Source organism: Pygocentrus nattereri, chromosome 14 (assembly GCF_015220715.1).
Source record: "Pygocentrus nattereri isolate fPygNat1 chromosome 14, fPygNat1.pri, whole genome shotgun sequence".
NCBI lineage: Eukaryota > Metazoa > Chordata > Actinopteri > Characiformes > Serrasalmidae > Pygocentrus > Pygocentrus nattereri.
In genome coordinates, this window is record NC_051224.1 from 4,281,703 (window position 1) to 4,296,492 (window position 14,790).

Here is a 14,790-nt window from a genome sequence, read left to right on the forward strand (position 1 = left end):
CCCCCCTTCTGCAAAGCGTCTTTTAATATTGGAAAGAACTGATTACAGAATTGAGGTTGTAGTTACACACAGTGGTGCAGGTGGTACATGTGTACTCCAGAAAAGGGAAATCAGCAGTGAACTGCTTCATCTTTTAACATAGACACCCTGCCAGTGAGAAGTTCCAGAGGAGTTATAATGACCTGATCTGTAAACGTAGCAACTGCCCAGATTCTTAAACGAACATGACCAAATCTCAAATCAGACAAGACCCGTTTTGCAGGTGCTCATCCTGATCCAAGGTGCACCAACATAAGTAACACCCAATATACTACTCTATCTACAAGCTGTGCGCTAGCATGAAGTTGCCTTTCTGAATCTGGCCTTTAAGCAATTGAAACAAAGTTTGATAGAAAAGTGCTTCTCAGCTCCAGTCCTGGGGACCCACTTAAGCTTAGACCGTCTAAAGTTTTCCTTACCCAAAACCAACTGCTCAAGCTTGTCATAACCATCAAGCCCTTCATGAGCTGGATTAGTTGTGTTGCGTAGGGAAAATGGAACCGTGCAAGGCAGTGGGTACCCAGGGCTTAAGTTGAGAACCCCTGGGGTAGATTGAAAGAAATGGCCTGTGGCACATTTCTCTAAGCAAAATGCACTTATTTGCCACTCCTCCTCCCTTTGGTGGAGTTGATATCGGTCTTGGTCTTCTGCAGGCGTGAGAAGATCTCTTTGAACAGGGCCTTGTATTCGGGGGTGTTCTGGCTGAGCCTCTTGTCCACAGCTTCTACCTGCCTGCTGATGCCCTCCATGGCCTCGGGCGTGGAAGGTGGCGTCTGTGGCAGCTCCCGGGACTCAGCAGCCCGGCACTCCTTCATGGATGGATCCCTGGATACCGGTCGAGATGTCTGCACCTCAGCGTGGCGCAGGCTCTCCTCATGGCGTCGGCATTTACCCAGCAACTCCTCATACTTCTCCAGCAGCGCGTGGTACTGCTCATCCACCTCACGTAGGATGGACATGCCACGCTTGCGCACGCCATTGGCATGCAGTGCGTAGCTGCCCTTGCGTCTCCCTGTGGCGTCCACCGCTGAGATGACGTCCAGAGCAGTGTCGCTGCAGCTCTTGCGCACTGGCGGCTCTCCAGAGCCTCCATCCTCCTGTGGTAAAGTGGACGCATCCTCAGGCGTGTCGGTTTCTGGGGCGCTGCTGAGCAGCGTCTGCTCTAGGCCGTCCTCTCCGGTCAGCAGGCGGGCACGTGACCTGCGCATCTGCTGCATCTCTTGCAGCTCAGCCTCCAGCTCATGGACACGTCGCTGGCATCCCTCAGCTCCCAGCAGCCGCTGCTCCAGGCGCTCAAACTCCTGTAGCACAGCAGCACACTCGCGCTCTGCATTCTCGCGACGCCCCCGCTCGGCCGCCACAGCTGCCCTGAGCTGCCCTACCATTGCACGCAGCCGCTCATTCTCCTCATCTGCTGAGGGCTGCTCCTGAAGGTCGCCGCTGCCTGGGTCAGACACCGTGAAGCCATCCTCGTACCTGAAAGTAGAAAGACCACACAACAGCAGTTTTCATGTGTGTTAGGATTCCACACCTTTTAAAGTCTCTAATGTAAAATATAAAACTCTAGTCTTTCAGTATAAACACACACACACACACACTTTCTAAGCCGCTTCTACCTCCTGTGCTGGAGCCTATTCCAGCTGTCCAATATAAACAATGTACTTCTAAAAACATTTTTTGCCTTATCCCAAACTGCAACCAGTCAGCCAAGATATATTTGAAGTCCAAAGTTTGCTACTTTATTGTGCACTTATGCTACAAGGTTAATGTGACTGACAATCAATGGAAACTTAAAACTATCAATAAGCACTGACTCTGAAAAGGCTTGATTCTGATTCTGTGCAAACTGATTGCGGTGTGTGTAATGATTTAGGCAAACTTAATTAAGCTTCTGAGACCGACTTTAAAAAATGGACAAAACTATGAACAACATATAGGCTTCAAGATTGCTGCTATTTCTGCTTTTATTTATGCTAGATAGTTTATTTGACCACACAGTTCGGCAACGAAGCTGATGTAGCTAACACTGAAGATTATTGTATTGTGAAATCACCTTTAAATATCAAAATGGATGAAAAATAAAACAAAACTGTCTCCATGTTCAGTGTATGGCTCATAAAAGTTTGCCACATTTTCATGGTCAAAAAGGAAGTGGTACCTGGGAGCGGTGCACAGCTCCTTCAGGCAGGGGAAGGAGTGCACAGTCTTTCGTCTTTCTTTCTTCTCCCTGCGAACCCGTAGCTCCTCAAGAGTGCGCAGTTCCTCCACACGAGCCGTGAGAGTGTCTACCTGCCCCTGCAGCACCTCCATGGTACTTGTTAACCTGCACACATACATTTTCCTGCAGTTTAACCATCCACCTGGCTTCTGGCTCTACTCCAACCAACCAGCCAGCCAGCCAGCCAGCTCAAAACGGTCCTGTGTCTAGTACTTGGATTTTTTGGGGGTGTCTGGGTAATTGCATGCTATCAGAAAATAACCAGCATCTGATGAAGTTAAAAAAAAAAAAAGGATACAGGAATAATACATATTTTGAATGTCTGACCTACAGTATACAGATGTCCACTAATTTACAGGGATTGTATTATTATACTTTGTAACCTAATGGTTTTCTATCAGTACGACAACAAAACCAACACAAACACAGCACAGCAAATACGACTGCAATGGAAATACACTTTATAACAATTACAATTAACGATAAACATCAATGTTAAGTGATACTGGGTTTCTAATTAACTTTATAAAGCCAAGCACTGTGAGAAAGTTAGAAACTAAAGAGTTTTATTTTTTTTATTGTGTAAACCGGTACTCTGTTAGTTTCTTCAGTTCCTTTATTTTCAGGACCGGTTCTTCGTCCTTCTCTCCTCCTGTTTGTTTTTACCTCTCCACCCATCTACAGTTCTATTTTGCATTTCTCAATAATATGTCTGCTGTTCATGCTCATGTTTAGTTTGTCTTGGGGGTGGGGCTGTATTTAGGCTCATCATAGAGTCGGCGACAAGCCAAAAACCAAATCATGAAACAATGTCATACTGATATTCACTAGAAATGGCATACCTGTAGTGATGGGTATTAGTATTGGGCTGATATTAGCAGAAAATACTGGATCGGAGGGAAAAAAAAAGGACCGATCAGATTCAATCCTGTAGCTAATCGAGCCTCACAGAGCACATCATCATCCAGTGATGTGCTGTTAGCTGTGCATTGCCTCCTGTGGGGTAGTAGAATGTTTGAGTGGTTTGAGCACGGTAGCCTATTTTTAGACGCTCAGCTGAAATGAACTTTTATAAAAATAGTTTGAAATTTTTAAAAGATTATTAGTTTTTAAAGAAGAAGTATCAAATCAGTCTCAACCAATACTCAAAAGAACAAATTCTCAAGAAAGTGGCATCTTTAGTATTTAAAATTCTGCCACTCCTAGACTAGTGGATATGCAGTTTTGGGATGGAATATGATTATTGAGAATCTGTATCTGTATTCAGTCCAAGTTATGCTTTATATATTTAGTTATGCTAAATTTCCAGCTAATGCCTGAGTAGTGATGTAAATTAAAGATTCCCAAAACTGAAATGTCTTGTATTATGTAGATAAATCATAAATAAAGCACAGTATGGCCTAGCACATTGGAGCAGGTGCCCTAAAACAGGCTTCCTTAGTAGAGCGTAAGAGAGAAGATAGGCCCTTTGTAGGGACTGAGTGAACTTGTGAACTGCTCAAGGCCAAACGGCCAGAGTGGAAAAGTACTAGCGAGCGTTAGGAGGTACCTCGCACAAAGTTTTTTTAAAAAAAATAAATCAAGCTAGGCCTGGAAATAATGGTTTCCACAAAAACCCCATATGATGGATATGTGGAGGACAATTTGGATATAAGGGTAGTGTCAGGACAACGGGAGACATCAAAAAAAAGAGGAGGGGCGTGATCACCCCACCTGCACTGAGAGTATAAAATATGTGAATATTCCCTGTATGAATGAGAGTGTGTCCGGAGACCGTAGGAAGAACATTCTCCATGCTCAAAGAAAAGAATAAAGGACCTGCGCTTCTGAACCTTGAAGAGTCTTCTTGTATTTCTTAGTTCGTTCGATTCTTTTATTTTCTTTCATCAAACTATTGAATTCATTTTATTTTACAAACCAGAAATAATACTTAGGCTTGGTGGTCAAACAAGTGTCGAGGAACGACAGTACACTGATAAACCCACATGACGATTGGTTATTAATATCAGCATTACTGAGCTTTTCTGAGGGATGATGAAACTAACAGTCTCCTCAGTTGTGGACATGTTTGTAAGTGACAAACTTGGCAGCGATGCTGTGCTGGTGGACTGAGGCAGGCAATGAGAGAGAATATTTGGAATTTCATTTAAATGATATGCAATTTTTCATGAAATGTATCAACAGAAGACTTGCAAGAAGAAAACTGCAAACCAATAAATGTGAGGACCAGTGTGAATTGAGAAGAATAACAGAACAATAGAATAATAATTTAGTCATGTGCCTTATAAATATCTATTCTAACTGTATTCCTGTTGTTGCATTGTGATTAAAAGTATTTTAAAAATATTATTTAAAGTATTTTGCCCGGCTCTGTGTGTCCATCACATGTGTCATGCTCCAGTCCTCATGGGCCAAAACACTACAGACTTCAGTACATCGCCTCATTAAACGCACCCTATTCAGCTCATCAGCTAATTTGCATGAACCAAATGCAGAAAGTTATGTGAGGGGAACTCACAGTAGTTTAGAAGTGTGAAATGTGAATTTTAACCACAGCAGACGGTAAATGTTTGTGGTATCAATCAGTGTCAAACTATTCTACAAGTTGTGACTCACCTGTCTATTTTCTGCTGTGAGCCCTTACTCTCCAGCACCAGTTTCTCATTGGTTATCTCCAGCTCACGTGCAGTCACATCTAGCTGCTCGTACACTTTTGCATGCTGTTCATTCATCTCCCGCAGCATCTCCAGCTGCTTGGACAAGTACTGGACAAGGAAAGAAAACACACACACACACACACACACACACACACACACACACACACACACACACAATAAGAGCTCCCGTTCTCCAGCATGACCAAATGTGGATATGTTCCACTATAGTGGTAAGAAGAGGATGCTATTAACATCGGTTTGAACCTTTTCTTCACGTTTTACTGAGTTAAATTTGTAGGTTTTCTTCTTTTGCCTACTGTAAAGGAAGTAACTACGCTTACAGTTTAAATACTCATGACTGAAAAATACTACAACACAAGCCACTTAAAAAAAGGCTTTTCTTCATATATGAGTGTCTGCACAAATACCCAAAATGCAGCAAAATGTAGCCTATACAGTGACTGAGAAATGCCCAGAACACAGAAAATCACACCAAATATCATACCATATTAGCCTACTTGACCAGTATAGCCATTGCGTAATGCATGTGGAGGACTGAGGCCATGGTAATTAAATTTATCCTTCCAACAGTACGCCTCATTGTTCCCAAGTCTTTGTGTAGCAGCACTGACTGGCAGATCTGGCAACGTGACAGGCGAGCTGCAGACCCCAGGTCCCCTCCTGCCCACACAGCAAACACTCTCACTATCTTCCAAACGGTTTACTCGTTTCTTCACAAACTGTGCCCTATATAGAAAAATCTGCACTGTTTTTATGGAAAAGGCCATTGGAAGAAAATGACCAAAGCTGTATAGGAAGAGCAGTTTTTGTATGTAGTTAAATAAGTTTGTATTTAGTTAAACAGGTTTAAACAGAACATGCTTTAGGTCATCTTCTACTGCCAGAGCAACATAAGCTGTACAATGTAAATCACACAGCTATTTCTCAAGATTCAACTCGTTTTTCTACCATGACAGTAGTTGATGGAAACCGTGCACCGATGCCAATATACAATATTTTTCATGCACATATCTGCTAAGGCCGATGCACTGTTTACAAAACGTAGGACTTTTGACTAGATCTGGAATAGCACTAGAGAAAAAGAAAAAATATTTCTAAAGGGTTATAAATGCAGTAAAATTAATTATACTGAGATACTTCAGCAGATTTGCCCAGCATTGCTTTTCTAAAGTACAATGAATACATCAAAACTGATTTGAAATATCAGTTAAACTGAAACATCTGTCTGATGCAGATAACATTTTTTATGCAAATATCTTCCAATAGTGATATTTTTCCTGATATATTCCTTTTTCAACATAAATGTGTTTACCAAGTTGTGTGTATAAGTTAAATAATTCACAACATTATTTTAATATACCCTCATTTCCAACTTTTTTTACATAATTCAAAATCCAACCCCAAATAGTAGGATTACTTTAACACAGCGTGAAACATAAAGTAGTCAAAGTTTAAAAATCAGAGAGGTCAATGCATTCTCAAATAAAAATGAACTGTTTGGAATTTAAGTTTTTACAAACAAATGAATCAAACATGTACTACAGATCATTTTTGTACTATGGGGTCGGTTGTAACATTTGCACTCTTGCCACTTTTGTCTGAACGGTTCATAAATAACAGGTGCTTGAAGTTCACCAAATTTGGTTTCTGCTAAATAAAATCCTTCATTATTTTGAAACTGGGCCAGTGATGACTGGGCTTTCAGTGGATTAGAGGGAAAATATTTGGCATTAAAACACAAATTCCAAACATTTTCCCTCTAATCTACTCAAAGCCCAGTCAGGATTGGCCCGATTTTGATTGTAAATATTAAACTTTTCAATATTTATGACTCAATCATGTAGTGGGGGTGGAGTCATGATTCTCTCACATTAAACGCAGTGTTGACCTCATGCATGAAAGACCAATAACCAGTGAGAGCGGAGCTGAACGGAAGGATGAAATCAATTTAACCTAATCTAAAAAAAATAAAGAGGAAAATAAACGAAGACAATAATTTTCTTTCTCTTTCACGCAGCTAAATTCAAGTATGACAGTAATGTGCATCTTCCTGAATGTCTGTTTTAATGTTGTAATCTAAAGTAACATTAGCTCATGAGACATTGATCTCTGAGAAGAAACAAAAGCGTTCATTGGGTCGCTGATTCATGAGCGTGATCGGAAAGTGTGTGATTTTTTTTTTCTTGGTGAATTTTGTAGTTTAGGGCTTTGGATGACTGAAGCATAACTAAAGTAAAAAAAAAAAAATCTGTATTTAAAATAATCTCCAGTGCCAAGCATAAGCCTAAGAAGCTCTTGTTGTTTCATGAACACCAGCATTAAATTAGGTACTTATTTTTCCTTCAAAAGTATTGTGCGTAAAGGGATTTAAGCTTTATGCTTAAAGGGATTTAAGTTGAAATGACAATCTGGCTAAAATACTGCACAGTGCACTATTTCTTTTTTTTTTCCTAACAAAGCCTCGATTACAAGTCACAAGATACCCATAAAGCAGACTTCAAGAGAGCACATTCACAAGTGAACAGCTTAAACTGCCCCAAAGGGCACGATGCACTCCAGCTAGGACCTCACCTCAATCTCCTGCACCTGCTCCTCATTGTTGATGTACATCTGCTGCAGTGAGTCCTCCAGCTCCTTATTGCGCTCCAGCAGGGTCTTCCCCAGCTCCGCTGCCAAGTGCAGATCTAAAGAGAGCAAACAAAGGCAAACGGTATGAGGGGAAAGAAGGCACATATGGAAAACAGACATACAGGGAGAGGCCAAGAACCATTAATAAGGGTGGACCATGCAACAAAGTCTGTTGCTAAAAATGAATTTAGGTTAGTATAAAGACCGGTTAGCACTGTGTAAAGGAGACGCGGCCACATCCGCTCTCCTTTACTCTTGGCCAAACTACCATTTTTGGCTCCTTGCTTTATTCTATTGTTGTTCAGACTGTTTTCTGTTATTCTAAAATGTAGTCTCATTGTTTATCCATCTCAAAATCCATATCAAAAGAGGAGGCTGAAGCTGACATCTGTGGATGGGGTGTGCAGAACAGACCACATAGGAATAAAAAGAAGGGAGGGGATAGAAAATCTTGTCTAATTCCCCCAAAAGAAGGTCATTTTTATTAATCCTTCATTTTTACACTGATGAATGTAAGCTGCACTGACGTCAGCCAAGATGAGATCAAGGAAGCAGAAAAAGGGGAAGGCAGGAAAACGGATAAAGCCTGGCTAAAATGGGTCACACAGAAAAGCGCTGCACGTACTCTAGAAAGAGGTGGACAAACCGAAGTGCTGAGTGTCAGATTGTAAAGAACTGTGTTACGTGCTGTAAACACTACACTCAAAACACTACACGCTGGACTGTGAGAAGAGATCTGATATATTCCAGTACCGGTTAAATACCAAAGACACCCACTTATCCTATTCTTCCTATACCAGGGCATCGCTGTCTTTATAGCCAACATAAATGTATTTCATGATGAAACATCGCAGGCTCTTTTGTTGCTATCTGCACATCATCGCTCCCCGTCACTGGAGACAGTCTAACATAAAGCTACAGCTCCTCCCAGCGCAATACGCTTTGTTGCACATCAGCACACACACACAGACGAGCAAAGACACAAACAAAGTCCTGTCGACACAGGATGGAGAACATGCTGCTGGGATCGCGCACTAGCATCCACAAAAAGACAAACTCTGTAGGAGAGAAGGCGTATAGGGAAGGCTTAACAGGGTTAAAAACATTGACCCCCATTGCATAGATATGAATGCAGTGATTTATCATGAAATACATGGCGTCAGCAATAAAGCAAACACCCTGTAACGCAGGACCGCACAGCAGCTCACACATAAATCACATGCGAGAGCTTTAACAATGCATGGCATCGCTTGCTGTCTTTGTACAGCACATATGAATGGGAGTGTGTGCGTGTACATTGGTCCCCAGCGTCTCCAGGCTGGAGACAGAGTGGAACAGCAGATAATGAGGCCAAAGAGGGCAGATCTCCAGGAGAAGAGAGAATTAAAGGAATACTCCAGTGTTTATTAACCTAATCTCTATCTGCAACATCTGTAGCATATGGTTGATTACCAAGAACCATAAAATTATACTATATTATAAAATAATACTCCGGACAGTACACAGCCTCCAAACATACTAATAAAAGAAAATGCCCATTGGCTTCTTTTATAAGTGTATTTCCAGGCAACAGGATATTTGGTCTTTTACGAGGTACAGGGAAACAGAGCTGAACGAATTGTGGGGGGGGTTTCAGGTTTTTTTTTTTCTGACCAGTGATTTAGTATTTTCTTTATATGAAGCTCCAGGTACATGTTTACATCAAGACATCCATCACATCTGTTCTTCCAGGCTTGAGGCTTGAACGGCGTCAAAATGCCAGTTCACAAGTTCAGTGTTATAAGGTCAAATCTCTCCACTTGTTAACTTGCTAAGACAGCTGTGATTAATATAAGAATAAGAATTCAATAAAAATTAACCTCTTGAAATTTGAAAACTGATCTTAGATTAATCGTTCAGCCCTACACACTCAAAAAAATGATTTAAAGGTTCTTTAGTGACAACAGCAACTGTTCTAGAACCATGAACACTCAAAGAACTATTTGAATGCGTAAACCGGTCCTTCGCATGGGCAAATGTTTTTTTTCCTCTGTGCTTAAAAAAAAAAAAAAAAAGGTTTTGAAAAGAATCCTTTCTATAATGGTTCTATATGGCATAAGGGTTCCATGACTTATGATTCAAAAAACCTTTTTGCAGCACTATATAGAAAGCTTTTACCAAGAGTGTGGGGAAAAGTGTTCAGCAATCAATTGCATGCTACACTCAAGCTTTCTAAATAATAATTAAAAAAAAGTTTATTTTATTACTTTTTTTTTTTTTTTTTTTAATTTCCAACAATAGATTAACTTTTTTTTTATACAACACACACACACACACACACACACACACACACACACACACACACACACACACACACATTTTCTAAGCCACTTATTCTTCTGGGTCGTGGGGGCAGCTGGAGCCTATTCCAGCGGTCAATGGGCAGAGGGCAGGAAATGCACCTGGACAGGTCGCCAGTCCAGGGCAGACAGACAGACATATACATTCACTTGATACAACACAATTTTAAAACGTTCTAAAAAGAACTACATACAGCAGGTTTTCCATCATAGAGAAGAACCATTCATGCATTCAAACAATTCTCGGAATGCTCTCAGTTTTACATATAACAATGACCTTTTCTAAAGAACCTTAAAGAACCATTTTTTGGGTGTACACATGCAGCAGATAGACATCAGGTTGAAAAATGCCAGATTACTCCTTTAAAAATTACACACTAGGCAGAAAACTCTCCACTTCTGATGCACTCCCTGCCCCCTCTGTCGACCGAGGTCAGTCAGTGGCACGGCTCCACAACATCAGGCAGATATAGAGGTAGCACTTGACTGCGAATGGATGGCTATGAGTACAGCCTACATGCACCAATGGGACAGAGGTTTACGCAGAGAGACCTTATAGCGTTGCTATGCTTTCAGCCACACAGGACTTAAAACGCCTAGAGGTCAGCATAACTAACGGCAATTGCTCTGTTGTATGAAATGTTATAGACAAAGGTTTAGTTCTTGACCATGAAGCACATTCATTGGGCACTTACCAAAAGATACAGCTCACTCAACCAGCGGTAACATGATAAACAATAAAATCCAAAAACGCCAACATGCCAGCACGTCCTGTGAAATGTATTCACGAGTGGGTTAATCACAGTAGAATGTCAAGTAGGACATGGTGAACAAAATAATCTAATAATAGTGATTAAACTAGGTTGATTAGGCCGGCTTTTCTGAGGGAAGATGGAACACAGGATGCTAATTATACTGCAACTGGGATCGATATACACTTCCTGAGTGTATAAACTGGCTAACAAGGCAAATTCCAGGAAGGAGAAATACACACAACAACACAAACTCACCAAACATAGGTACCACATGCGTTCCTTCACCTCAAAGCATCACTGCGAGTGAGATCAGCATGGAAACACCAGCACAAATACTGTGCAGATCCAAAGACCACTATCCAGCAGGAAATGTGTCAATCAAGGGTGGACATTTTTACAAATCCTTATCATATTGTGTTAAATTACTTCAAAATACACCATACTTTGCTGTTCTGCCCATATAATGGATATCAGTTAAAGCACACTTACCAAGCGCATACTTAATTACAAAGAGAGCATAATTAGGCCTGTTTAATTGGATTATGTGCAGTGCAGTAGTAATGTTTTTGCATTCATAACACACTACTGGTGCATTTTCTCTGTCCAACAAAAATACAAAACATATCATCAAATTCTCATATACTTTGTTTTTTTTGTGTGTAGCAAGAATGCTATTGTGGTGTCGTCCTGCTGAGCATGGATGGAGCCAGTCAGTCCAGCCACCCTCAACAAACTTAACCCCAACCTCCCCAGCCCTCACCTCGATCAGTCTCTCATCAGATCAGATCAACACAGGTTTAAGGCCACTTAATTAGGTGTTGAATAACGCAGGACGAGAGGGACATTGAGACTTCATGCCAGCCCAACTACATGATCCACCTATTTTTTGCGTCCAGAGCCAGCACTCTAATGATACACAGAAAAGCTGCTTCTTCCATCACTGCATATCTCACACTAAAGGACAAAAACACAAACTGGTCCAAGGTCAAGATCACACACTAAGACTACAACAGCAGCTAAATCCCAGATGTCTGGCAGTCTGGTCTTCTGCGATTCAACACTGACCTATTTTGACCTGCTGAATTTCAGGCTTTTCCTCCACATGCAGTAAAACTGCCATTTCTCTTTCTGATTGATTGCTCCCCTTTCTGTTCCTCTGTATGTGCAGGACTTACCCAGCCAGATCGATAAAACCTTTCCTTAAAAGGACAGCGTGTGTGTGTGTGTGTGCGCGTGTGTGCGTAATTGCCACAAAGCCATTAGCAGCAGTGTGAATCAAAGAGTATTGAATTAAGGCCTTGCTAATCTCATTGAGATTGAGACTACATCCAAGCCTGAAGCGAATTTCCGCAGCAGGTCAAGAGGACTCTAAAAACGGACTGATTTCTGTTTTACATGTCAGACATATGAAGGTCGCAACATCTTTATTCAGGCCTTGTAGCCCCACCGTTTAATCAATACGATCAATGCGAAGCAATCCCGTGAAACCAGCAAATTAACCTAAAGCATGCGTGGAAATGAAATCAACAGCAATCCAGCGCCAAACGCTCCCCCTTAGAGAGATCCAAGGCTCAACATAACTCCTCGAAGCTTATTCAAACAGATGTTGGAAGTAGGCTGACTTGAATCCTCTTCCAGCTCCTTCTCCACAGCCATTCTGGGCCAAGAGCTCCTTATGCCAAGTTCCATGTCACCACAAATGATGAAAATTCTCTCCCTACACATTCCTTTCCTTTTCCACAAGACCAGTCTGGTCTTGAGTTTCTAAAGAGGAGTATTAAGTGAACTAATCTGTGCGTCAATAGGCCTGAACTGGTGTCATATTAGACCTTCCTAAACACAGTCAGCCACACAAAGTGTTCTCACACTCAGCAATGAAAAATAGTGCCGAGCTGGTCCTGAAACCCAGCACTTTATGGCAAAGCAGCAAAACAGAGGGCAGACAAAGGGCAATGACATCACTCTAAGCAGAGAGAGAGAGAGAGAGAGAGAGAGAGAGAGAGAGAGAGAGAGAGAGAGAGAGATGAATTCAGGAATTCACTCCTGCCCTGTCTGTTCTGACAAGATTGAAATAATTGGCCTACAGAGGCAAAGAGGCGATGAAGAGGAGAAGTCAGACAGAAAGGCAGAAAGGAGAGCTGACAGTCTGAATTAAATGAGTGAAAAATAAAACAACGTGACATGTCAAACTAGGAAAACCGCAGCCAGCCGTTTGACCGGGCTAAGCCACACCACAGCATGGCCTACACAAAAAACCCAGCCTCATCCTCTCACACGGTTGGTCCCCGGGTGAGGTAACCTGAGGAAGTGCGAGCAGCCGGGTTGTCAGTGATGCCATTTCGGCCTCACAGGGAAGCCGTTGGTCTCACTCACTGAGGACCTTCACAATAAGTCGAGATGACCCTCGACGATTAACGCCCATGTCCGTGATGACCGACCCAAATCAGGCGGCACTTTTCTTCCAGCTCCACCTTCAGGCCCACATCTGCAGCCGATGTCATCGGCGATGCGGTTAACCGCCTAGGCCTCTAAACCCAGTAAAGCGTTTTCAGGGCTACTTCTCATAGACGGACGCTTCGCTGTCGAAAAGCCGTCTCTGCTGTGGTACTCACCCTGCTCCAAGTCTCTCTGGTCGTACCACGGCTCGTCCTCCTCGGTCACAAACTCCTCCATTCTGCTAGCACGAAGCATCGGTCGCTTCTTCTCCAGCAGAGGCGGCGGCAGCGGCAGCAACGGTCGCCGCTCGAGGACAAAAAACGGCGCGAGCTGCAGGATAAAAATTTGAATGTCAACGGCTGACTTTCTGAAAACCGTTAAACACTGGAAAAGTGATGCCCGATGAAGCAGGAGGGGAGTGCGCTTAAAATGCCCGAAACACGGCTCTTTAAGCTCGGTGAGGTTAGCCAGGACGTCTTACCAAAGCTGCCAAATGTGGCGTTACCGTTCCGTGGCTGTCAGCCAGATGGAGACTCTGTCATTCCCGTTGTTGTGCTCAGGGGGAGACGAACGGCGAAGAGTTGCCTTTCAGGAGTGCTAGCGTGGCTAAAGTAAGCCCCCTGCTGAAAATTCTAGCTCCGAAATGTAAAACATCTACATCCACGATCTGAAATCACCCCCTCCCCCTCTCCCTGCCCGTGCCATCCGCCGACATCGCTCCTCTCATCTGCTTTGTGTTCGAGTTCCCAACAGCCCCTTCGACTCGCCCAGACGATGAGCTGCCCGGCTGCTGCTGCTCCTCCTCCGCTCGCAGGAATGAGGAGGACTCAAACACAATGAGCTCGCCTGTGTGAGGAGCCTCGAACAGTGGCCAGAAGGGAATGGCTAACTTAGGGTTTCCCCCTTTTGGAATAGGACCGTGGGTTTAGTAGGATGTGGAAAACGCCCTTAGCGTGGGCTGGTTTCTCTGCAGGAGGAGATAATGAGCAGCGTTAAAGGTGTTTTCGGGCAGTTTTCTCTGAAGGGCCTACAGGGTCCCTCTGGGATTATGCTTACATTTTGCCTTAAACTGAGGTGAAAGCTGCTAATCTTACGCAGCTGGTGCCTGACAGTGAAAATTCCTAAGGAGGATATCTTTAATTAAGAAAGGAAAAGGTGTCCATATGGCATTAAGCAGAGCACATCCGAGTTCAGTAGCATTAAAGGGCCCATATCATGGAAGACTGAATTTTCTTCCCGTTTTGTAAAAATGGCTGTGCAAACATGTGTGCTGTTTACTTCCCAGTTCACTCAGTTTATATGTAAAAAATAAACTAAGGGGAAAAAATGTTAATGCATACACACACACACACACACACACACACACACACACACACACACACACACACACATGCTGAACACCATCTGAGACAAACAATTTTATCTTGGTCTCGTCAGACTACAGGACATGGTTCCAGTAATCCATTTTCTTGGACTGCTTGTCTTCAGCAAACTGTTTTCAGGCTTTCTTGTGCGTCAGCTTCAGAAGAGGCTTCCTTCTGGGACGATGGCCATGCCGAGTTGATGCTTTGTGCGGCATATGGTCTGAGCACTGACAGGCTGACCTCCCACTTCTTCAACCTCTGCAGCAATGCATCTGTTTGTTTTTTTTTTTTGTTTTTTAAAGCCAACCTCTGGATATGACGCTGAACATGTGA

The 14,790-nt window shown here is 42.7% G+C and overlaps 1 protein-coding gene across 1 annotated transcript; it reads right to left on the reverse strand.

Annotated features, from left to right (window-relative positions):
* Positions 1–6: 6 nt before the first annotated feature.
* On the reverse strand, positions 7–13,983 carry cdr2l (cerebellar degeneration-related protein 2-like). Its single transcript, XM_017712004.2, has 6 exons — positions 13,575–13,983; positions 13,270–13,423; positions 7,507–7,619; positions 4,874–5,022; positions 2,198–2,362; positions 7–1,515 (listed from the first exon to the last, which is right to left on the reverse strand). The coding sequence occupies exons 2-6, from the start codon at positions 13,346–13,348 to the stop codon at positions 636–638; spliced, it is 1,386 nt and encodes a 461-aa protein (XP_017567493.1). The 5' UTR covers positions 13,349–13,423; positions 13,575–13,983; the 3' UTR covers positions 7–635.
* Positions 13,984–14,790: the final 807 nt, after the last annotated feature.

What these genes read in the sequence shown, in the direction of transcription:
- cdr2l (XM_017712004.2), bottom strand. Translation starts at nt 13,348, where the DNA reads ATGCTTCGTGCTAGCAGAATGGAGGAGTTTGTGACCGAGGAGGACGAG. An exon ending in CCAGAGAGACTTGGAGCAGG is followed by an intron (nt 7,620 to 13,269) that starts GTGAGTACCACA and finishes TGCTCTCTTTAG; the next exon opens with ATCTGCACTTGGCAGCGGAG. An exon ending in AGCAGGTGCAGGAGATTGAG is followed by an intron (nt 5,023 to 7,506) that starts GTGAGGTCCTAG and finishes TTCCTTGTCCAG; the next exon opens with TACTTGTCCAAGCAGCTGGA.